Source organism: Taudactylus pleione, unplaced genomic scaffold (assembly GCF_031769625.1).
Source record: "Taudactylus pleione unplaced genomic scaffold, aTauple2 ptg000212l, whole genome shotgun sequence".
NCBI classification, from domain to species: Eukaryota; Metazoa; Chordata; class Amphibia; order Anura; family Myobatrachidae; genus Taudactylus; species Taudactylus pleione.
In genome coordinates this window covers 2,531,719-2,557,428 of record NW_028284614.1, presented here as the reverse complement: position 1 = coordinate 2,557,428, position 25,710 = coordinate 2,531,719, and the positions used below count along the sequence as shown (strand labels likewise).

The 25,710-nt window shown below is 43.9% G+C and overlaps 1 protein-coding gene across 1 annotated transcript in view; it reads right to left on the bottom strand.

Moving 5' to 3' along the window:
- Window positions 1–383: 383 nt before the first annotated feature.
- The window catches only part of NDST1 (N-deacetylase and N-sulfotransferase 1), a 67,648-nt gene continuing 42,321 nt past the window's right edge, over window positions 384–25,710 (bottom strand). Inside the window, exons 5-15 of the mRNA XM_088478254.1 lie at window positions 24,746–24,900; window positions 20,725–20,910; window positions 19,741–19,869; window positions 18,478–18,660; window positions 15,075–15,171; window positions 13,575–13,698; window positions 11,644–11,818; window positions 8,144–8,314; window positions 7,628–7,737; window positions 6,384–6,486; window positions 384–4,342 (exon numbers count right to left, since the gene is read on the bottom strand). Coding sequence (XP_088334380.1) covers window positions 4,223–4,342; window positions 6,384–6,486; window positions 7,628–7,737; window positions 8,144–8,314; window positions 11,644–11,818; window positions 13,575–13,698; window positions 15,075–15,171; window positions 18,478–18,660; window positions 19,741–19,869; window positions 20,725–20,910; window positions 24,746–24,900 — 1,553 coding nt within the window. The 3' untranslated portion in view covers window positions 384–4,222. The remainder of the gene's footprint in view (window positions 4,343–6,383; window positions 6,487–7,627; window positions 7,738–8,143; window positions 8,315–11,643; window positions 11,819–13,574; window positions 13,699–15,074; window positions 15,172–18,477; window positions 18,661–19,740; window positions 19,870–20,724; window positions 20,911–24,745; window positions 24,901–25,710) is intronic.

Here is a 25,710-nt window from a genome sequence, read left to right as displayed (position 1 = left end):
TTTACTAAGCAGTGTAAGGAGAGAGAGTGATAAGGTACCAGCCAATCAGCTACTAACTCACAGGCTGTTATATACCTGTGCTAATTATTGCTCAATTATATTCAATATTCGCACATTATTACGAATGTGCCCTCATAAGGCGAAATATAAAAAAACAATACAGAGATATAGGGTTCTATTTACTAAGCAGTGTTAGGAGACAGAGTGAAAAGTGATTAGAAAGTTATAAGGTACCAGCCAATCAGCTCCCAACTGCCTGTTTTAGAAAAATTATAGTTGGGAGCTGATTGGCTGGCACCTTATCACTTTTCACTCTGTCTCCTAACACTGCTTAGTAAATAGACCCCTTAAAGTGATAAGAAAACAAAGAATTTTGTGAAGAAAATAAAGTGCTTAAAAACAAGGTCATCTGCCGTCTTTATTTGTAGATATATAATATTATTTTAGATTGTGTGTGTTGTTCATGCAAACTAAATAATTCCAGGTAATGGTACCTCAATCAGCTCCCAACTGTCATTTTTCAAACACAGCCTGTGAGATGACAGTTGGGAGCTGATTGGCTGGCACCTTATCACTTTTCACTCTGTCTCCTAACACTGCTTAGTAAATAGACCCCCAAATCTATTTGTGCAGCAGGTTAAAGCGGCTATATATTTAAAGATTTATTTCCTGGGTTTATCACAGTATCATCAATTATCTTAAGTGATAATTCTAGCTGAATTTCCATCTTCATATGATGTACTAGATATTATGGCTGTATTATATAAATTAGTGTAAAGCCATTTGCAGTTACAATCTTCTCACCATTAACACAGCGTTTTGTACTCTCTCAGGAAGGAAAGAGTAATTAGTATATCCGCGTTAATTAGACCCTCTGTACTGTCTGCTTTAAAATGCAGCAGTACTTCGCTTGTATTATACTTTAACTAACATATGCTGGAGTATAAGTTATACCAGTGTACCTATATCACTGAAGCAAGGCCACACACATCTAATATATCAGTGTCATACAGTCTCCGTGCCGCGCACCTCTGATGCCAGGATTGGCATTACTGAAGTGCCGCCTGCACTGTTTCTCCGATAACCCCGTGGACTCACACGCTTCACGTATCGTTTGCCATTACAACAGATCTTGTTAATATTTTAGTGATTTCTAGCATATGGCATTTCGTCAATCTTTACACCACAACATATACATATACTACATTTATCACATTAGTGGACAAGCACAAGGTAGACGCCAATGCGCGTTTCGCTAAGTCAGCTTTATCAAGGCTTAAGCTCACAATTTTGCCTAAGAACACAGCCATGAATAAAGAATGGTACCAAAACATCCAAGAACAGTTTGGTGACGAACAATGCCTTTTCCATCATGATGGAGCACCTTGCCATAAGGCAATAGTGATAACTAAGTGGCTCGGGGAACAAAACATCGAAATTTTGGGTCCATGGCCAGGAAACGCCCCAGACCTGAATCCCATTGAGAACTTGTGGTCATTCCTCAAGAGGCAGGTGGACAAACAAATTCTGACAAACTCCAAGCATTGATTAGGCAAGATTGGGCGGCCATCAGTCAGTATGTGGCCCAGAAGTTGATTGACAGCATGCCAGGGCGAATTGCAGAGGTCGTGGAAAAGAAGGGTCAACACTGCAAATATTGAGTCTTTGCATAAACTTAATGTAATTGGCAATAAAAGCGTTTGACACTTGTAACATTACAAGCATTTAATTTCAGTATACCATAGTAACATCTGACAAAAAGGTTTAAAAACAGTGAAGCAGCAAACTTTGTGAAAAACAATACTTGTGTCATTCTCAAAACTTTTGGCCATGGCTGTAGAATGCTAGTGTATTGGAGCAATCAGCCAATTTGGTGAACAATACTAGTAAAACGATGATCCTTTCAAAATTGGCAGATCTCTCTTTCCTGAAAATGATCTACAGATTGGTGGATTGGGGAATCTTTAAATTAGGGGGGAAAAAAACAAACAAAAAACACAGGATCTGGGAATTGTTTTTTTTTTTTTTAGATTGCTGATAGATGGGCCCCATTAGTCTTATTACAAAGCTCCCCCACCCCCTTTTACCTAGAACAAAGACCAACAGATTGTTGAAGCTGCCCATTGAAAAATAAAAAACTAACTGAAAACAAATGTTGTACATCCATAAAATGCAAAAATGTTGAGTATTAGTTTACAGTTTTAATTATTCTTAAAAGGTGCAGTTCCACTTCATTATAAAGGAATGAAATAGCGCCTTTCCACCCAGTAGGACTCAAAGCACTTTACATGTTTTGCAGAGGGTAAGGCAGCCACATTGGGAGTGCTCAGTTGTAATTCTGGGTCATTCGCATCAGTCCCTACTCCAGTGGAGCTTAAGCTGTGTACACACCAGGAAGTTTTGCCGTCCTATCTGACGATTAGTAAGTGCATACACACATTAACCAATTGTCTGGCCGATGTGTCGTGACTGATGTCACAACTAGGCGGGCATTTACATGTGCCCGCCCAGTTGAGCTGTTAAGTCACCAGCGGTGCCTGCAGCAAGTGGGCGGGTGGTCAGCTAACTGCCCGTACACACAGCACGATGCACCAATATATCTGCAGATATATTGGGCATCGCGGGGCTGCACAGCCGTCGCGGTGCCCAAGGCCAATTTTTGTCATTAGACAATAAACCCGACCGAATGTTTTTGGACATGATGGGTGGCCGCAGGAGCACCAGAATTACACCCACATAAATATGGCAAGAACATACAAACTTCACACAGATAGAGCCCTGGAATCAAACTCTTACTCCAGAGCTGAGGAGGTAGCCTTGCTAACCACTGTGCCAACGCACTGCCCTAAATGATAAAACACATTTATTTTACTTATATCTTATTAGAACTCATTATAACACCTACGAGTACAAAAAAAAAAAAAGGAGGGTTTAAAAAGTTGTCAAATTTAAGTTAAAAAAAAAAAAGATTACATACACTGTAAATTTCAAAGCAGCATCTGTTCCGTAGCATTCATTATTGAGTGACCTACAGGACAAAATCCGAAAAACGTAGGTGACTGAGCCTATATTTAAATAATCTCTGCACATACAGAAAATGGAACTGCACCTTTAAAATCGTTCGTATCTCGTTAGTGTTTGTCTGGCTAAAGGACCGGCATTAGTGATAGGACAGGCAACAATAACGGGCTTCACAGGGAGTATAGAGCAGATTTAGGCAAACATCCGGACTCCAGCTAGAACAGCAGAGAATGCAGGAATTCTAACCATCTACGGTCAACCATCATTCTGGCCTTAAAGGCTCGCAAACTTTAATGTAAAAGTGACTTTCGTCACAGAATCCCTGATATTTATTGCTACAGTGTACTCTATTCAGATTTCCATAAGGGTAGTCAGAAACGGATATCCTGGTTCTTCAGTACTTCTATTTCCCAATAGCAATGCTAAAAGGGCAAATGGTTCTTTGTAATCTCCTTCAACCTTGGACAGGCCCTGAAAGCTTTTTTAAAAAGCTCCTGTGCCCGCATTAATAATGGTTCCGTAGAAGGCATGTTAATCAGTAAATAACTCAATACACTGGTAGCACCAAACTGTACACTAAATACAAAGGTTCTGAGGCTTTCAGTTAACCAGTGAAACGCGTTGTTTAGTATTTGACCTCAGGACTCCAAGAAACATCTTGGAAACGGCTGCAGTTTTTTCTCGGGAAGACCAGGAAATATTCTTGAAATACATGGTATTTCTTAGCTTTGTGGCACTTCCATCCATTGCAGGGCAGGGCAATTTCTCCGTTCCCTACACCAGCTCACATTGTCAGACTTGTATGAATTCGTCGTTGAGGACCTTTTTTTTTTTTTCACACCTCTCCAAAATTCACGTTGCCCATTTCATTCCGAATCATTGGAGCTTATTTCGTAATACTTTATAAGTGGTTTAGTCCAAGTACAAAAGTCAGACAAACGCGCACGATCCTGCAGCGGATCCTACACAAAGTAAACCAGGCCTCTAAAACAGGCCATTCTGGATGCGCATAAACGATTGTGTGATGCCTTCAGGAGTAAGGGGGCCTTTACATGTCTATCTCATGGGGAGTCTTTCCATCAAAGTGACCGAACGTCACTTGCCAAGTGGGTAGGCCGTAGCTCCTCGATGCCATCTCTACTTGGCCAAAACTGGAAACCTCTTAAGACCTTGTCCTCTTCCCAAAAGCAGTGGCCAACAGCTACCTGGTATTCTGCAGCTCCTCTCTGAGCCAGGTGGGCAGTGTTTGGCCCATCTTGTACAGCAGTTTGGAGAGCTCGATGTTATGGTCCCTATAATAGTCTGCCAAGAAAGATCGGGACTGCAAAGATAAAAAGAGAAAAATCCCAGGAGTTATTTAGTATCTGAAACAATTTTATTTATTATAAAGAGCCACCCTAGGAACCGTAGAAACTGGCCCTATGCAATTATTTATACAATATAATATAATATATCTTGGGCTCAGTCCAGAATATTCAGCTTCCTTATTAGCATCTATACAACATTCCTAACTCCCGATGAATTAAAATAATTATAAAAAGAAATCAAAAAAGTGTTTTATTATGTTATACGGCTGTTCCTGCATGTCAGATGTGTGCATGAGGGGCTTTCCCACTGCCATCAAGTAACCCGGGATATTGCACATGAACGCGCAGCAACCCGGGTTACTGCGCAGCGTGAATGGGCCCAGTTGAAGTATACCAGGTCGAGCGACCCGGCATTTCAACTCGGGTAACGAGCAGGGTTGAACACGAGTTCAATCCGGCTCATGGTGTGGTGTGAACGGGTAACCTGGGACCTGTTAACTGCATAGGGAGAGCCAGCACTTGGAAATGAGATCAGCGATGGCGGTGACGTCATCGACCCGGCATTATTGCCGGGTCGGGGTTGCCAGTCTGAAAGGGGTCTCATTTTACTTCCTATGCGCGGATGTTTTGAAGGTTGAGCGGCCCCAGGAGTTTATCAGGTTGTCCAACGCCGCATTTGAAGGCGTTTGGCTTCGGTGCACTCATCGTATAGACACTTTTGTTTTCCAGATGGTTGGCACAGAAGTGTTACAAGAATTTAGGAATGAGAGGGGCAGGTGTCCAAAAGCTGGACAATGAAGACGCAATGCAAGAAATACTTAAAAGTGACAGTTTATTTAAACCAGTGGTTCTTAACCTCAACCCTCAAGTTTTCACAACCGGTCATGTTTTCAGGATTTCTGTCTGTGGAAACAGGCGGGATAATTACCGACCCAGCAAAATATATGAACTCACCTGTGCATGATTCAAAGTAAAGAAAAGTTGGGCGACTCCCGTGGTGCTTGTCTTAATATATACAATAAGGAAAAATATTTTAAAAGGTTTCCCTACGGTATGGTATATGGTATATATTAGGCTGTTTCACTAACTGTATATAAAATATTTGTATTATATTTTGGGATGAGCGCCAAGGAAATCACCCAACCTTTCCTTACCTCAGATATTCCGCTACAAGCGTGGTGCCGTATGGCGTACATTCCTAGGTTGCTGTTTGCGCTGCGCAATTTGTGGTGTATAATATTTATATTTCTTACTGCAAAAGCTTATTTAGCCTAAAACTGCACCGATTTGAATTCTGTCATAACTGGTTACAATAGGTCAACATTGAGGCGTCGTGAACGCATTAAAGAGAAAATTAAACAATGTACTTGGACTTCAATGTAAGATAAAAGCATAAAATATTACAGAGCTGTATAATATACTTGAAAAAACTAAAGCGTATACTTCAATTGATGCATCCATAATGCTACCAATCCCGTTCCCCTTGCCGACAGTTCCCACAGCAGCTTTCAATGCAAAATATTAAAAAAAGTGTTTAAACTTATAGATTTTCATTGAAAAAATTAAATGAATAAAAACGAACCAATGGAAAAAGTACTCATTTAGCACATGAATCAATCCATTCTCCTCAATGAGAGGGGGGTAGGGGGAGTTTTAAGTGTTTAGTCACCTACTTATCTAAGAAATAAGGTTTCTATTGTTGGAACAGATAGTAAATACCCACCAAACTGCTGCAATACTGACGAGAGCTCTCATTTGTCAATTGCCTGTAGACACTGTTGTGCTAGATACATTAAAGCCTCTAAAGAGTGCAGAAGTGGACCAATGGAGACGTTGCCTATAGCAACCAGTCAGCTTTGAGGTAGCATTTATCAAGCACATTCTATAAAATGACAGGTAGAAGCTAATTGGTTGCTATGGGCAACGTCTCCACTCTTTGGAAGCTGTGATACATCTTCCCCTGGGGCTTTTAAACTACTAATAATTTGCATATACAGTACTGTGCATTTGTTATGTTTGTATATAGAAAAATGCACCACAGTGTTTTAAACTTACATCCGAATCCATGTCCGGGTATTTCCTCCCTTTGCTCTTGCCCAGGCATTTAGTCTTCCCACCATCCTGAAGTTGGCACCAAAATCCCTTTTTGGCATCGAAACTGGCAAACGAGAAAAAAAAAAAAAATATAGAACAAGAATTGGCCTTTTCTGGTGTTTGCGGTAATTGCATTAATTATATATGACGCCGACAAAAATCTTTTAAAATCTACTTTACAGAGCAATCAACAGTGTAAACCAAGAGGGAAAAAGGCTTATGCCAACATAGTATGCCACTAGAGCACGCCAGCAGAGCCTTAAAGTGCCCACACACATAGCGATCTGCACACGATGCCACGATGTGTATGATTTCCCCTGAACTCTCCCCCGGCAGCCCCCCGGCAGTCCTACTCACAATTTGGAGTAAAAAATGTCCAAACTGACTTAAGATCTATCGTGCATCCAGTGCATTGTGTCCCAGATTGGCAAATCTGCCCTACGGCACAGCGATCTGAAGATGCGATGTGCGACCAGCGGGGACGCGCATTGGCACCATGATCGTGAGTGGACACTCACGATTTGCCCATATTTTCCACGGTTTGCCGTCACGATTCGTCGACATCAGCCAAATCGGGTAAAATATCGCTATGTGTGTGGGCAGCTTTAGATTCAGTCATCTAGGCAACTTATGTGGCCAAAATCCTTCCTAACACTTATGTGTAGGCGACAGGCACAAGTTAAGGAGAGAAGCGGATAAAATAAGCAATAAAGCATCATTGGACATGGATTTCTCACAAATACAGGTATTTAAAGTAAATTTACAATCCCTATATACAACTGTGGTGCTTTTAAATAAAAAAAAATAAAAAAAGAACTTGGATCATTAAAAACAAAATACATTTTTGTCAATTTTATTTTTATTCCTGATCTCGATGATAAATTGGTGTTAGTCATCCTTTTCCTAACACTGCTAGATTAGCTGCTTAATCTGTCCCCTTCTTACCACAGACACAGAATAGCAGTGATAACGTTGGGCAGTGGTTTCCAAACGCAGCCCTCAAGGCACCCCAACAGTTCATGTTTTAGAGATAGCCATGGTTGAGCACAGGTGGTTAAATCAAATTGACTGAGGTACTAATCAAGTCACCTGTGGTCAATAATGGATATCCTTAAAACCTGGACTGTAGGGGTGCCTTGAGGACAGAGTTTATGAACCTCTGACACAGGGCATATAAAAGGACATGTATAGATGCGGATACTCACGCCAGAGCTTTATGGTAGTCCATTACATTCCCAACGCCTAAGAACTTCTGCACGGATTCCATGACGTTGGCGGGCTCAGTGCGCAGTAACTTGCCATCTAAAACCAGTATCTAGAATTAAGAACCACCAAGTGAGTTTAGTATAATGCAACAAGCAAATACAAAACAAAGCATAGACACCATATGCAATGAGTAACTATCTTCACTTCATAAATTCATTTATTAGTCTAAAAATTACATTGTCCAATATTTAGTCGTGGCCAAGGGGCTTGCCAATTGTACTTGGACACCAGATCAAAGCATTATTGGAAAGCTAGCAATCTAATGTAACGGTGAATTCTAATCGCTGGCATGTCTTCCTCTAAATAATCCATGGCAGCCATTACAGTGAATTAGCTCTCCGCTAAATTAGGTAGAGATCTGTGCATTCAGGGGTGAAGCCAGACTTTCTGTTATCCAGTGCAAACGCTAAGCTTGGAACCTACAACTGTGATTTATACATGTGTACGGAACTCACCTGGTTAGCGTGAAAGTGGTTTAACCAGCGTTCAATGTGCGTGGAATACCATCCTGGGACAAGGCACCTGTTCTGAAGAGCTCTTAACTTTGAAGAGGTTTCGGGCCCGGCTGTAATGACTTCTTGGAAAGTGTATTTTAGAGCCACAGGATCATCGTGGGCCCTCTGGTGCTAGGAACAAAATGGAAACCAAAAAGGTCAAACAACAGATGGTTAATGCGTTCTTCATCCAGTGACCTGACCTTGCTGTGAAGGAGGGCCTGAAAGCCATATTGGTCCCAAACACTGTCCTCAAAGTGCCCTAACAGTCCAGGTTTTCAGCATATCCATGGTTGAGTGCAGATTGTTCAATCAAAATATGTGCTTAAGTATGAATATCCTGAAAATCTGGACTGTGAGGGCGCCTTGAGGACAGAGTTTGACAACTACAGTGGAGGCTAGGACCTAGATTTTTAAGGGTCTATCTCTTTGTAGGTCAGGAAAAAGAAACGGCAAGGAAGGCCTGAAGACTATCACTAGAGACGTTATGGCTGCAAGGGGGTTGGGGAATACTGGGGTCCTACGTTTTGAGGAGGGCTCAAAGGCCCTTTTACCTCCAAAGCATTATTAAATAATGCTGGTTTGACCTATAAAATAGTCATGTCCACCCGGGTGCAGGTGACTGGGCCACTTTACTGTCAAGAGTTAATCACATTTTTGGCTGTGCAGGAAGACCAGAAGGAAATGAATAAAGATCATGATCACGTATAGCCTATATAAATGTATCTCACTATGGGGTCTATGTACTAAGCCTTGGAGAGAGATAAAGTGGGTGGAGATAAAGTACTAACTAATCAGCTCCTGTCACTTTACAGCAGGGGTTGGGAACTTTTCCCCTGGCAAGGGTCATTTGGATATTTATAAAATCATTTGCGGTCCATACAAAATTTTCAACTTAAAAATTTGCCTGCTATGTGGAGATATACACACACGCACTCACACATATACAGTGCATCCGGAGTATTCACAACGCTCACTTTTCCACATATTGTTATGTTACAGCCTTATTCCAAAATGGAATAAATTAATTTTTGCCCTCAAAATTCCACAACACCCCATAATGACAACGTGTAAAAAGTTTTTTTGGAGATTTCTACATATTTATTAAAAAAAAAAAAAAAAACCTAAGAAATTAAATGTACATAAGTAATTCACGGCCTTTGGCAGCAATTACAGCCTCAAGTCTTTTTGAGTATGATGCCACAAGCTTGGCACACCTATCTTTGGGCAGTTTCGCCCATTCCTCTTTGCAGCACCCCTCAAGCTCCTCAGGTTGGATGGGAAGTGTCGGTGCACAGCCATTTTCAGAACTCTCCAGAGATGTTCAATCGGATTCAAGTCTGGGCTCTGGCTGGGCCACTCAAGGACATTCACAGAGTTGTCCTGAAGCCTCTCCTTTCATATCTAGGCTGTGTGCTGAGGGTCGTTGTCCTGCTGAAAGATGAACCGTTGCCCCAGTCTGAGGTCAAGAGTGCTCTGGAGCAGGTTTTCATCCAGGATGTCTCTGTACATTGCTGCATTCATCTTTCCCTCTATCCTGACTAGTCTCCCAGTTCCTGCCGCTGAAAAACATCCCCACAGCATGTGCAATGTACATACACACACACACTGTATTGTAATAGCATTACTAAAGCAGACTAAATATGAATTATGAAATAAAATATACATCATCATCTTCGGACCTTGTCCATGGTTCAGTCCAGCCCCACAGGAAAATTAAAGGACTCACCCAGGCCAGTATTGTATGACTCCAGTCCAGTCTCCTCTCCTCCAATATAGCTACAGCACAGTAGCCAGGCAGCAAGGGGTGCAGCAGCAGACACAGACACCCAATGTCTCAGTCAGTCAGTCAGTCACTGGGTGTGGGGGTGCAGCACTGTATTTTTATTAATTCAAGACAGCCTGAGGCCTGCCTGACTCAGTGCCCCAAAGCCACACCGCTGCGCTGCACCTCTCCGTCCTCCTCCTCGTAAGATCTCTGCGGGCGGGCTGAAGGAGGACGGGCGGCGTGGGGCCGCGTGACTTCTGATGTCACACCGCGGCGCCGCACACAGGCGGGCAGTGTCTGAGCTGAGTGCTCAGCGCTGCCCGGCAGAAAACAAAGAGGCATGAGAGCCGCAGATGGCCGGGCCTGATAAAATGGTCGTGTACGGCCAGCGGGTCGGTGGTTCCCAGTCCCTGCTTTACAGTGTTTGAAAAAGGACAGTTAGGAGCTGATTGGTTAGTACTTTCTCTCCAAGGCTTAGTACATAAACCCCTAGGTAACCATAATAGGGCCACTATTAAATGTGCGCGTTCCTTGGTCTTTAACATTGACTGGTAGGTTCCTACAAATGATGCTACAGAGATGAGGCCTTCTCAGTTGATCTCTTACTCCAGACTCTCAGTACTATTGGTAACACCAAGCTAACTGAAGAGCATACACCTAAATAGAATAAAGCTAACCATCAATTAAATAGGTTTAAGATTCAATGTCAACTATACACTCATTTTATTAGTGTCCCTTTAAAGCTTTCAAACTCAACTTAAATTGATGTGCAACCAGTCCAAGGACCTACTAATATAGGCTGACAAATTGCGTGCTAATTTATACACAAACTGAGCCAGACGGGAGACCGCGGTGGGATCAGACGGGCGCTTTCCTCGCCTGGTGTGTAACTGCTCCAGGAATCAAACTCTACTTATACCAAACCAGTGCAGTTAGGAGCCATCATCAAGTTCCTATCACACTACCACAGGCTGCAGAAAGTCTTCCTAGGCTATATCCGCAAAGTGTTTATATTCCCTGCAAAGCTCAGCCAGTAGTAAAGGGTAAATGCCAAGTTTTTTGGAGCAGGTATACGCTGGGCACAGAAAAAATCCTGTCTGACAGCTTTTTAAATGTAACTATATATTGCAGAAGACTGTATAAAAAGATCAGTGCTTATTTAATTATATCTATAAAGTAATCAGAGGATGAATGGGATCATGAATAGATTAATAGGAATCTCCATTTATCACCTTTAGGTGCCGAACAGACCTGAAGATTCCTCGATAGAGTCCCAGATCAAAGATACTTTGCTCATTCACAGCCGGGAGTTTACATTAGACCACAGGTTCTCAAACTCGGTCCTCAGGACCCCAAACAGTGCATGTTTTCCAGGTCTCCTCACAGAATCACAAGTGAGATATTAGCTCCACCCGTGGATCTTTTAAAATGTGTCAGTGACCTGTGCACCAGCTGGGTGACCTGCAAAACTTGAACTGTGTGGGGTCCTGAGGACCGAGTTTGAGAACCTCTGGATTAGATAAAGACAATTAGAGTCCCTTTAATCCAATTTAAAGAGCCCATCAGATTCCAAAAAAGCTTATAATAGATGTGACAATAAATCACATCAGTGGAAAGGGGACATCTGCATGTTTTACACGATGGTACGGACACTTACCCAAACAGAACACTTCCAAATAAATGAGTCAATTACCTGGTACCAGGAGTAAGCGCGGTCTGCGGGATTAATGAGAATGTTAATGAGTTTGGCTTTGGGCAGAAGCGCAGCCACTCGCTGGGGAACTACTTCTGAGTCGAAGTAATTGGCGCTCTTCTCAAAGTAAAAGTCTGAAGTGGTGTTGGAGGGAATAGGGAAATACTCCATGTACCTGTAAACCGTGGAAGAAAAGACCATATTCAAATACCAGCCAAGTGCTTAAACCGTGTGCAGCAATAAGCTCCAAACCCGCACAATTCCTTCCTACTGACGAGCTGACCGGCACAAACATGACAGGTTCCAGCTTAAAATTAAATTCCCTACCGTCTTTGTACAACAGCACTCTGCTGTATACTGAGGCTGGCAAAGGATATGAAGGTGGGGAGTCCAAAATGTAAAGCTATATAGAAGGACTCTCTTTGGGACAAATGCATGTTTGTTATGGGCATTACACGGTTTCCAGATCTCCAAGTTGGTGCCCAGATGTATTAATTAACGGCTGATACATTTGAAAAGATCCGCAGGTGGGGGCTAATTATCTTACTTGTGATAGTGAGGAGATCTTGAAAACATGCCCTGTTAAGTGTTCATGAGGGCTGGAGTTGGAAAACACTGCTTTACCCAATGCTAAATCCAATAGTTAATAAAATGACCATGCACATAATACACACAATGATATTACAGCTGCTGTGAAGTAGAGAAGTCTCCGGTAACAAGGCACAAGCGATATGTTCCTGTCAGTGACGTGCAGGGAGGTGAATGGCAGGGGAGGCACACATGGAGATGGGTCTGAGTGCTAGAAGCCTGTCTCACCCTTTACTCACTGTAATTCTCCCCTCACTATACTAAGCTTCAGTGTTCATTGATTCTCTTACCTGCATCACTGGGGAGAATTCAATTGTTCTGCCGGCGGCTTTTTTTTTTTTTAACGACGCCAGACAGAGCAATTCCATTGTTGCTCTGTCAGGCTGCAATAGCCGCTGCCTCCGGCATTTCTGCACGCACTCAGGAGGGTGCGAGCAGAAATGTGTCTGAAACACCCTGGTTAGGGCGCGCTAACTGCAGATAGTGCGCCCTAACCAGAAAATAAGACAGGTTTAGCCGTTTTAGACGGCAAAACCTCGTCTTTTAGGCGGCGAAGAGGGTGATAATTAATGAGCGCCCAGAACAATTGAATATCAAACTGGGCACTCATTAATTATCACGCCCAAAAAAACATTTGAATTGCCCCCAGTGTGTCTTCTCTTGCTGCTGCTGACTGAGGTCCGATCTCTAAACAATGCAGTGCACTTTCTGGTCACATGACAATTCCAAGGCCTCTACGAGTGCTTAAGGCATGCCCCCCATACTCTGAGGCATGCCTCTATTAGCTCTTTATATGTGCATCTTACTACTCGAGGTGTGGCCCACACCCAGCTTTACAAGCAGTGTCTGACTATACAGAAGCGAGGCTGAGCTGTTGCTGCCTCATCTCTCGTCTCCCTGAAGTCCCAGGGAGCATCACAAAGCTGGTGAGTGTTAACTATAAAAATTATTACAATAAAACAAAGATGTTTAGAAGTTATAAAAATTATTAGAATAATCCAAAGAAGATATTTATATCAAATCTCAGGAGTATGACGGAGAGGATCTGGCTACCCAGACTGCATGTCCCTGGTGGAACTACACATCCCAGCATACCCTGCCACAGTTTCAGCCTGCCCTAATAGCAAAACTCTGACAGCTCACGCTGGAATGTGTAGTTCTACAGCAGCTCGAGGGCTGCATGGTAAATACCCCTGACACAGGGTGTCCATTAAGGGACTATAGCACCACCTGTTGGCAACATGCAATTATTCGCATCTGTGGAGACCATGGCACTGGTAGTTCCCCTATAAAACACGCAATGTATGTACAGTATATCTGCACGACACTGCAAGGCAACATACCAGTCAATCCCTTTGTGGTAGTTCTGGCCGTTAAAGAACTGGATCTCCTCAAAGGTCTCCGAGCTCGGGAAATTACTGCTCAAGTCTGGGTGCATCCCTAGGAAGAGATACAGGGCAGTGGTTCCTGGGGAGACAAGGACAATAGTATGACATTACGCTGTGAAAAGTGCATCAAAGGTCCAGCAAACCTAAATTGCCAGATACAGTACATAAAAGGAGCTACTTATAGTATTGAAACATATGTAAAGGTTCCCACATGTTGATAGGACATGGAAATGCTGCGTACTGTCTTTCCATTGGCTGTGCCGTTAAACAGAAGAAGTGAATATTCCGTGGTCAGCCTCTTCCACCAGAAGCCGCCCCAGAGACGGACTACGGTGCCCTAAGGGCAGGAAGTCTCTCCTTCAGATGCCTGCGGCCAATGACGCCGCTGCTCTGCGCATAGCGTACATCTCTGAATTAGGTCCTATATGCCAACGGAGATGCAAATATGAGGAAAGGATGCAGCGCGGGAATCGCTACCTGTAGGTCATGCCAGGCTTCTCGCGGCCACATGATGCAGAGAGGATAGCTGTATATGAGGACACATCTGTATATTCCCTACCACATGGGCACAAATATGCACAAGGGTTATTTTCTATCAGATGCCAGTTACCCTACCAGTAAGTTTTGGATTATGAAAGGGAACCCACGAAAACACAGGGTAAACATACAAACTCCATACAGATATGGCCATGTGTGGAGTCAAACCCATGACCCCAGTGCCAGTAAGCAATGCCAACCACTGTACTGGCCTGATGCACAAAGAAAGGGTGCTACACCAGTAACGTCCTATTGGGTGGGCAGCACGTACCATCTATCTACTGATGTCATGAGATGGAGAGATCCAAGGACTGGTCCCCCCTGTGAGTACCTGTATATACAAGCCGGATACATCTAGATGTGCTTTCATGAGGAAGGAGAGGAAAGCACCAATATCAACCCAGGTTCAGAGAATATATTCAGCGTCGTCATAAGTACATTGATATTCTGATGGCCATTACATTCCCTGCAATCACACAGTATCCGCCCCTATGAAACCTTCACGTCTTGTTTGTTGCAGCTGCCGCTCTGTCCCTGCTACCCGGCAGCTGTGCCAAGTGATTGCGCGGGTACCAGCTTCACATTCACCACGCTATACTGAGGCCAGGCCGGCTCGGACAACTTATTCTCTTTCCCACACTCACTCCACCCACCTGCTGACATCCTGCACTAATCCCGGCTCCCGCTGAGCACACACCACATCCTGCATTCATCTCAATTTCCCCTCTTTTCATACTCTGTAGCAAATAGTAATCCTTCCTGCCCCTTCGCTGCACAGCACTGGCTAATAATCCCATCTCCCATGAGATACATATAACATCCTATGCTGGGAGGTGTTCCGTGCTCACACGTAATAACAGTGTCAGCCTTACACACACACGTGCAAGTCATTACTGGCTGCAGGGGCCTGGCAGGTACCTGTTTTCTGAGGTCCGATAATGAGTAATTTGGGGAATCTGTCACAGGTTTTCTCCTTCGACCAAATGTCTTTGTGCCGTTTATCCTCACATGGATCCTGCAAAGCAAGAAAGAAAGAGGTAAAACAAAACACACATTAATGTATTTATTCTAATGTTTGAGTAGAAAGGGGATAGAGATGGCAACATTAAAGGGAATCGCTCACTAATATACTGTCCTGGGGAGCAGATGAATGAAATACCTGGTACGTGACCCTGCGCCTTCCCCTAGGAGCTGTGGCTTGCAGCGGCCTTAGCCATTACTCCAGCCTTAGACATTATTCTATTTCCACTCATTTCTAGCAGCCAGTTGGATAAATAAATACAAAACCCCCAAATGGATTATTAAACCCATACTGGAAGAAAATATTTCCAGTTCGCTTGAAGTAGTAAGGACGCCTCTAGAGCATGTCTGAGGGTAGTAAGGACGCCTCTAGAGCATGTCTGAGGGTAGTATGGACGCCTCTGGAGCATGTCTGAGGGTAGTAAGGATGCCTCTGGAGCATGTCTGAGGGTAGTAAGGACGCCTCTGGAGCATGTCTGAGGGTAGTAAGGATGCCTCTGGAGCATGTCTCAAGGTAATAAGGACGCCTCTGGAGCATGTCTCAGGGTAGTAAGGACGCCTCTGGAGCATGTCTGAGGGTAGTAAGGACGCCTCTGGAGCATGTCTGAGGGTAGTAAGGACGCCTCTGGAGCATGTCTCAAGGTAGTAAGGACGCCTCTGGAGCATGTCTCAGGGTAGTAAGGACGCCTCTGGAGCATGTCTCAGGGTAGTAAGGACGCCTCTGGAGCATGTCTCAGGGTAGTAAGGACGCCTCTGGAGCATGTCTCAGGGTAGTAAGGACGCCTCTGGAGCATGTCTCAGGGTAGTAAGGACGCCTCTGGAGCATGTCTCAGGGTAGTAAGGACGCCTCTGGAGCATGTCTCAGGGTAGTAAGGACGCCTCTGGAGCATGTCTCAGGGTAGTAAGGACGCCTCTGGAGCATGTCTCAGGGTAGTAAGGACGCCTCTGGAGCATGTCTCAGGGTAGTAAGGACGCCTCTGGAGCATGTCTGAGGGTAGTAAGGACGCCTCTGGAGCATGTCTGAGGGTAGTAAGGACGCCTCTGGAGCATGTCTGAGGGTAGTATGGACGCCTCTGGAGCATGTCTGAGGGTAGTAAGGACGCCTCTGGAGCATGTCTGAGGGTAGTAAGGACGCCTCTGGAGCATGTCTGAGGGTAGTAAGGATGCCTCTGGAGCATGTCTGAGGGTAGTAAGGATGCCTCTGGAGCATGTCTGAGGGTAGTAAGGACGCCTCTGGAGCATGTCTGAGGGTAGTAAGGATGCCTCTGGAGCATGTCTGAGGGTAGTAAGGACGCCTCTGGAGCATGTCTCAAGGTAGTAAGGACGCCTCTGGAGCATGTCTCAAGGTAGTAAGGACGCCTCTGGAGCATGTCTCAGGGTAGTAAGGACGCCTCTGGAGCATGTCTGAGGGTAGTAAGGATGCCTCTGGAGCATGTCTGAGGGTAGTAAGGACGCCTCTGGAGCATGTCTCAAGGTAGTAAGGACGCCTCTGGAGCATGTCTCAGGGTAGTAAGGACGCCTCTGGAGCATGTCTCAGGGTAGTAAGGACGCCTCTGGAGCATGTCTCAGGGTAGTAAGGACGCCTCTGGAGCATGTCTCAGGGTAGTAAGGACGCCTCTGGAGCATGTCTCAGGGTAGTAAGGATGCCTCTGGAGCATGCCTGAGGGTAGTAAGGACGCCTCTGGAGCATGCCTGAGGGTAGTAAGGACGCCTCTGCTGAGGGTAGTAAGGACGCCTCTGGAGCATGTCTCAGGGTAGTAAGGATGCCTCTGGAGCATGTCTCAGGGTAGTAAGGATGCCTCTGGAGCATGCCTGAGGGTAGTAAGGACGCCTCTGGAGCATGCCTGAGGGTAGTAAGGACGCCTCTGGAGCATGCCTGAGGGTAGTAAGGACCCCTCTGCTGAGGGTAGCAAGGACGCCTCTGGGGCATGTCCTCATACATCTAGCCTCAATATGCTACGCAGTGCGACTTGCCTGGCGTGAGCTGCCACGTCCCGTTCTTCTCTGCTACTATCGTGCGTCTTTTTTTTCTCCCGAAAATGCGTCTAAGTCACAATGTGATACGACTAAGAAGCACCAGCAGACTGTGCTGATTAATGTCATATGTAACACTTGTATATCTGTGCGCACCCGAGTCTGTATATCAATCACAACGGATTTGGAATGAATAAGCTGCGACCGCTACATTCTAGCACTTCCTATACAGACTCAGAGGCTCAGTCACACACAGATATACACGTGTCACATAGCAAATTACTCAGTACAGTCTCCTATACAGACTCAGAGGCTCAGTCACACACAGATATACACGTGTCACATAGCAAATTACTCAGTAGTCTCCTATACAGACTCAGAGGCTCAGTCACACACAGATATACACGAGTCACATAGCAAATTACTCAGTACAGTCTCCTATACAGACTCAGAGGCTCAGTCACACACAGATATACACGTGTCACATAGCAAATTACTCAGTAGTCTCCTATACAGACTCAGAGGCTCAGTCACACACAGATATACACGTGTCACATAGCAAATTACTCAGTAGTCTCCTATACAGACTCAGAGGCTCAGTCACACACAGATATACACGTGTCACATAGCAAATTACGCAGTACAGTCTCCTATACAGACTCAGAGGCTCAGTCACACACAGATATACACGTGTCACATAGCAAATTACTCAGTAGTCTCCTATACAGACTCAGAGGCTCAGTCACACACAGATATACACGTGTCACATAGCAAATTACTCAGTAGTCTCCTATACAGACTCAGAGGCTCAGTCACACACAGATATACACGTGTCACATAGCAAATTATTCAGCACAGGCTGCTTCTCTGTCTTAGTTACATCATGACTTAGACAAACTTTCGGGGAAAAAAAAGACCCAAAAAAGATGCCCGGTGCTAGCAGATTCTCACCGGATACCGTGGATATGGTTGTAATCTTTCCGGTGGCTTACTCCCAGACCCCAGCAGCACAAAGTATTTTAGGAGAGGAGTGTGCGGAGCGTATGGGAGGCAGTAACCTACCTTCTTGATGTCCGCCTGTGTGGCAGCGTAATGTGTAATAATGTGAGGAGGGAATGTAGGTAAGCAAGAAATCACACAGAGTTAGATAGTGGAAGTAGTAGGGCCCTAAACAGCACAGCAATAATACCAATCTCCGTTAACGCTGAAGCAAACAAAAATTGCCACCAAAGCGCACTTCAAAGTTGTTGTTTTTTTTTTTTATTTGCATACTGTGGGACAGGGGCTATTAAATAATTCTATCCCAGGATTCATGGCTTCTCCTTACCTGCCACAAGGGGTCCTTCTCCTCTGGGAAGATCTGGAAATATTTGTGAGCCAGCTGCACCGGGGGCAGAGTCTGCAGTTTCAGGTTCGTCCAGGTGTTGAGAAACTGCACTAAGTGCTTGAAAGTGTACAGTCCCAGCCGATCGTTGCCGTAGTTAGACAAGTGGGTCATGAAAATGCTGATCTGAAAATACACAAATAATAAATAAGGCAGAATTATAAAAATATGCCAAGAAAAGTACTGAGCACTTAAATAAAAAAAAAATGTTACAAAAAAAAAATTAGTCAAGGCAAAAAAAAAATGCCAGAACCATTCATAAAACGCTGCTGATATTAGGCTTAATGGAAGCGACAGGGATATTGTTTTAATTTCCTACTACTATGTGACTCAGATAGGACACTGCCGTAACTTTGCAGAACTATCAAACAATCCCATTGATAATAATGGACATTTCTCTGTTTTTCAATCACCCGCCAGAAGCGTAATAATATTTTACAAGTAGAGATACAGCTCATGGAAATTATCCTTATAAATGGTCACTTATCGGCAAAACAAAAGGTCTCAGATATTTCCCGGGAAGGGGGGGAAATGTCTTATGCACCCAGTGGGTGGCTTCTCTCCCAGCTCACAGTAGTATGGAGACCATATAATTGCCCCTAAAAAGTCCTAAGACCGGAAAAACACACGACACCGTTGCTTTCTCAAGGTCGGCACAAAGCCAGCAGGATCATTCCTGGAGCCTTTGTCCCTGATGACTGATCAAACAACTTCCAGGAAATCAAAAAGCGGGCCTTCGTTATCCAACGGAATTAGCGCAGAGCATTTTCCAGCAGCACAAGCCATCGGCGTGCTGCAGTACATTTATCCTACGAAGAAAGCCCTCGGAAACAATTACTGCCTCATTAAATATTGATAGAGCATTACATAGCTTTTCTTATACAGTATACATCAACCTGGCAGTTTATCGATGTGATTGACTGGAACAATCTCAATAAAACCACCCGAGATCCACACCAGAGACTAAGCAGCCTCATTTATTCCCCTTTATATCTGAAGGTTTAGCAGAAGGCTCAGTAAAGGGGGAGGGGGGTGTCAGGCTGAAGCATTTGATCACATTCTGAACACAAATAACTGTACGGGGACAAGGATGAACAGTACAAATGATGTCACAAGGGGTTATAAAACGCACACTAAAAATATACAGCGCAGCTGGCGGCAGGATCCCACGCCCACACAGACACCCTCCTTTCTTATATAACTCACAGGGTTTAGCAGTACTGTGAGGAACAGCTCCCCGCCATTAATAATCTTGTCCAGCTCCACAGGCCCCCCGGGATACTCGTTATAGAATATGGTGTGTGTGAAGAGGCCGCAGGTCTGCCGAGGAAGGACCTGTGAAGACGAAAGCAGTTTAGCAAAAGACGAAGAACCAATATTTTCCATTGGCCGCTCGTCAACACATCAGCGACTCGTCGGGTTAAGTTGTCTGGAAGGTTCAGGTTACTATTGAAAATATGCAATTTTTACAGGAATGCTACCAAAAGGGGGTATAATTTCAACATCAGCTCAAATGTAACGTTTAGACGTTTATAGCCGAAAGCCGTGCGGATAAAACGTTCAACAAGATGTCTCCGCTTATTATATTTAATTGTTTCAGCAGCAATTTTGGTGCTGTTGCCGCCTTTCTCCTGCAGGCCCAATGGTCTGTTACAGTTCATATGGTGCAAACGGTATGTACTTTGTGCTATCATCAATTATATGATAGGACTGAATATAAAGCTTTGGTTGTCAGAGCCGAGCTACAAAAACAAGTTACCCCTAAATAATCCCCTACATTCTGAGCAGTCAATCGCCTGGACTGAGTGGACAGTGAGTTGATACATACAGTACATTATAGGGTCTAATTTGGCGAAACGCGCCTGTGAAAAGTTTGACGAAACGCGTCACAGGGTTGTACCATTTCACACACGGTTAGGGCTGTTTATATGAGTGACAAAGAGACCAGCAAGTGGAGTTTCCCGGCCACATTTCCCAACGTAACTCATAAAATTGACTTTTGAGCATTGTGTGCTCCTTTTCTGCTCGCACTTCTATATCACCAAAAACAAGCAAAGTTATACTGTCCGGATAACCCACATTAATAATAGCGCACAAGGTAATGACGGAAACCTCGACGGTAATACAATCTGCCCCTTAAAGTTAATTTTTCGGAAGCATTCAGGCAAATTAAGTTAGTTTAGAATTTACCATTATTCCACTGTGGATGAATCCTCGTCGGAAGCGTGCAGGTTTCAGGTGGGGGTACTCCTCAGTGCTTGTAATCTTTATCCCCCAAATTTGCTTCCACGCTTCATAGAGTTGCACATGGATGGGATAAACACCAGAGTGATGAGGGGCCACAGCGTACCCCATATCTGTAGGTATACCATGCTCCTAAATCGCAACCAGGAAATCGCATTCATTTTAAAAGTAATAAACCATTACAGACTAATATAACACTTCTTAAAAAGATCCTCTTGCTAATAAATACGCTATATAATGCCTGATACAGAGGGGAGAATTTAAAAAAATAAAAATTCCCTTTGCCCATTTACCCAGGAAAGGGACAGAAAGTGTGTTTAGTATGCCAAGGTCAGTGTTCTCTAACACTCCTGCCACCCAGCCCCATGACAGCTCACGAGTGTAAGTTGTAGAGATAAAGCAGAGTGTAGCAGCTCTCAAAAATAGCATATTGGTCACTCTCATTAGCATACTAGTCAGCCTTATTAGCATATTAGTCACCCAACCTATAAGAACCTCTCTCAGGCAAAAGGTATCTTTATTCGACAATGTCTAAATAGACTGTACACTGCAATTTACAAAAAATTCGGACAAGTCACAGAGGTTTTATAAAAGGAACATCTGTTGTGTACACATAAAATGGTGTCAGACATTTTATAAGACCAACCATACAAGGCAATGTAGCTTTATCAAATCATTAGGAACGGAAGCTGTATGATTTACCGCCGGACGCAAGTCCGGCGATTAGAATCCCGACAGCTGATGCCCGACATGGGTGAAAACCCTGATCATCCCTAAGGTAAGTATAGACTAACCCAATTCCCTCCCCTAACCCTTAGAGTTGCCTAACCCTAACCTTCCCCCCAGTGCCTAACACTAATCCCCCCTTCCCCGCTGCCTAAACCTAAGGGGGGGGGGGGGTGCCTAACCCTAAGTCCCCCCGGGGGGGCCTAACCCTAATCCTCCCTCCCCTTAGCCTAAACCTAACCTCCCAGGGGGGTGCCTAACGCTAAGTCCCCTCCGGGAGCCCTAAACCTAACCCCCCCCCCCCCCCGCGGCTGTCCACGCCCAGCATCCCTTCGATCAGGATGCCGGGCGCCGGTCTCCCGGCGTCGGTAAAGTGACAGGCGTCTAGATTTAGATGCCTGTCATTTAACCCTCGCCGGGATAAAGCAGTCGGGAAGCCGGCTGTCAGGATTAGGTCCGCTGGCTTCCCGACTGCATACCTTAGGAACCGGTAATGTCACTTGAAAATAGCTGGAAATACATTCCCAATGAAACACATTAAAGTGTTATTGGAGGCCAGTAAGTTTCCTCTGGCACACGCTGATTTAGCCCAATGGATTAAATGGTAAATGCTGCACCACTGAAATCAGCAGTTACCGGCAATCAGCTATTTGTAGCTTTCCTTCTCTGGTCAGACCTGTTTTGATGGGGGCAGGAAGTCTGATAAGAATGGACATAAAGGGGTTCGATACAGTAAATCTGCAACCTTAGATTTTTAAAAAAGAGTAACTAAATCAAACAGACTGTGCCCGAAATTCAGACTCCATAACTTTAATAAAGCAAAAAGGCTTCTAATAACTAGATTTCCAAGGTGAAAAATACCGTACATATGCTGATTTAAAATCACATTCACAGGGGTCTATTTACTAAGCCTTGGAGACAGAAAGTGGACGGAGATAAAGTACAAACCAATCAGCTCCTGTCACTTTACAGGCTGTGTTTGAAAAAATGTCAGGAGCTGATTGGTTGGTACTTTATCTCTGTCCGCATTCTCCCTTTCCAAGGCTTAGTATATAGACCCCTATGTAACCATAATAGGGGCACTATTAAATGTGCGCCTTCCTTGGTTTTAAACATTGAACAGGTTCCTACAAATGATGCTACAGAGATGAGGCCTTCTCAGTTGATCTCTTACTCCAGACTCTCAGTACTACTGATAACACCAAGCTAACTGAAGAGCATACACCTAAACAGAATAAAGCTAACCATCCCTTAAACAGGTTTAAGCTTCAATGTCAACGACCATTTTATTAGTGTCCCTTTAAAGCTTTTCAAACTCAACTTAAATTGATGTGTAAACAGCCCAAGGACCTACCAATAAAGGCTGACAAATTGTGCGCTAATTTATACACACACACAGACAGACGGGAGACCGCGGTGGGATCAGATGGACGCTTTTCTCGCCTGGTGTGTAACTGCTCCAGGAATCAGACTCTACTTATACCAACCCCCCCCCCCCCCCCACCCCAGTCTTTTCCTGGATGAGAGACCCCAGGATGATTGCTCAAAAGGCTGCCAGACTGCTCTGAATGTGATAAAAGCTAGGGATAAAAAATGCTACTACACAAAAGGCTAGACTCTGCCATTAGGAAGTGACAGAAGTCTACTGTAACACATTTTAGCTATGAGATCAGCAACTCATGAGGGATGGACTGTAATAGAGCACATGGTCCGATCTGTCAGATGAACGATTAATACCAACGATTTGAACGATTTCAGACTGTATTAAAATGAATGGAATCGTCCAAATCTGACTGCAAACACATCAGATGTCAGATATCGTTCTCTTACAAGTGGGCACGCACATCGTTCATCGTTGCAGGCTCACGTCAGATTTTCTTTCAGATATGAACGATTTTTAAAATCGTTATTGTTCAGATCCGACACAAAATCTGACCACGTGTATGCATCATAAGAGAAGTTGACAGCATGCAGTGAGCAACTTGCAGTTTTCACTTGAGCAGAAAATAGCTAAATGTTTGGGTTTTTTTTTTGGGGGGGGGTTAGGTCTAGTTGCTCTCTAACACTGACCTACACTGCAGGGAGCAGATAAAGACAATCACAAGTCAACATGACAAGCAGACAAAGTCACTGGAGAGATGTATCAAGCCTTACTAAGAGGGGTATTCAATATGAAACGTTAACTTCACTGTCGAAGTTAACGTTTCATATCGGAGTTTTTTCCTGCGTTAAAGTCTGGTGCGCGCTCCCGCTTATCCCCGTATTCATTATAAAATTAACGAAATCGGGAAACTCCGAAGTTGGATTTGCGTAAAGTTACGAATTTTTCATTAAAATAATTGTAAGACCCCCCTAAAGTTGTAAAAACATGGGGGAACACTATGGGTACCCCCGTTTTAGCCTTTAATTGAAAGTCGGGGATTTAAATAGCCGCAGCAGGTGTTTTTTTCCCGACATTGAAGAAGTGATGCAGAAGAGCACTTAGGTTATTTTTTCCGGTTTTTTTAAGTGGTCCCATCAAATTTGGGGTACATGAAAATGGGTACTAGCATATTTTGGTGTCCCTAAAGTAATTTTTTTAAAATTCTGCATTTGTGCACCTGCCGCTATAATTCTATTCTAGAAAACACCTGCCGCATACTTGCAGAATAGCCCTGAACCTATTTCCCTATTGTTAAACAATTTTTTCCCATTTTTTTTTTTGCACCCCAGTTTTTAAATACATTTTCTGGGGTGTCCCTATTTTTTATTTTTTTTTAAACTTTTTTTGACACAGTTCTTTTTAAAAGTCATTCCGAGGGGTGAAGGCTATTTTTTTCAAGCCTGCACCCCTAAACCACAATTCTGCAATTTCTTTCGACACCTATTCAATGGTGAAAAGTTATCACCGTTTTTTATCAAAGACTTGTCAAAACTGCGATAAGTCTTTGAAATTGAATAGGGTGTAAAAGTAAAACCTGCGATAATGACGTCATAGCTCCGATATTAATGCAAAAACGATGTTATCGCACCCATATTGAATACCCCTGTAAGAGTCTAGAAGTAGACAAGAGGAGAAGTTGCCCATAGCAACCAATCAGCTTCTACCTGTCATTAAGAATGTACTTGACAAATGCCAGCTAGCTGCTGATTGGTTGCTATGGGCGACTTCTCCACTCTTCAAAATTTCTTGATACATCTCCCCCGAGCATAGGACAGAAATCATAGCAACCATCTACTGTAATGAAGTGGATGAACTCACCATAGCAAACTTCCTGTTCAAGGCCATCTGCTCTGCCAGCACGGACTGGTTGTGGAACAGATGAGGTTGCATGTGACTCCACATGTGGGGGAACCACCAGAACTGCTTGACGTAAGAAAGCAATAGGTCGTCGCCTTCGTCCTCCGCGTCCGTACCTGGCGCCACGAGTAAAAGCAAAAAGCAGAAAATAATCTATAGAGCTTCTCCGCTGCCAAGCAAACTAACACTGGTGTGTCATTCACAGGGCTGAGAGCGCCATTTACTAAGGAGCGCGTTTTACTGCGTTTTTTTATTTATTTACCTTTTAACCTCCACTGTTATTGGATCAAAATACTTCTATTAATTTTTACATGACTGGCAAAATATATCTGGGCCATTACTCAGGACAGTTAGAGAGCAAGGTAATGGTGACACGCTCAGGTCACGCCCGCCTTTAGGTGACCCTGCCATATTGAGGAGGGGTCGGTGCCGTAATCAGGTAAGTTTTAGAACGCTCATGAAACAACAAATAGCAAAATGAAAAGGATTTCATTAAGAGGAGTCAAGCGTGCGGTAGCTACAACTAGGAGGCCTGTCATTATAGGGATCATCGCTGAGTGAGCCCACTACTCCTGGAAATCAGTATGCGCTAAGGGGCCTATGTGCTAAGCCTTGGCGAGAGGTAAAGGACCAACCAATCAGCTCCCGTCATTTTGTAAACACTGCCTTTAAAGTGACAGTTAAGAGCGGATTGGTTGGTACTTTAACTCTGTCTAAGGCTTAGTACATAGAACCCTATATTTGGTATGTCCAACATAAGGATAGAAGACGCACTAACCATAGAGTCAAATGATTTTTTATAAAATCAGACGTTCCAGCAGTGTATTTTAGCTAGTAACTGGTTTCATTTATTTATTTATTTCAACGAAACAAAAATTACACCCTTTTTCCTCTGAACTCCTTTAATATACACAAATCCTGTTTAT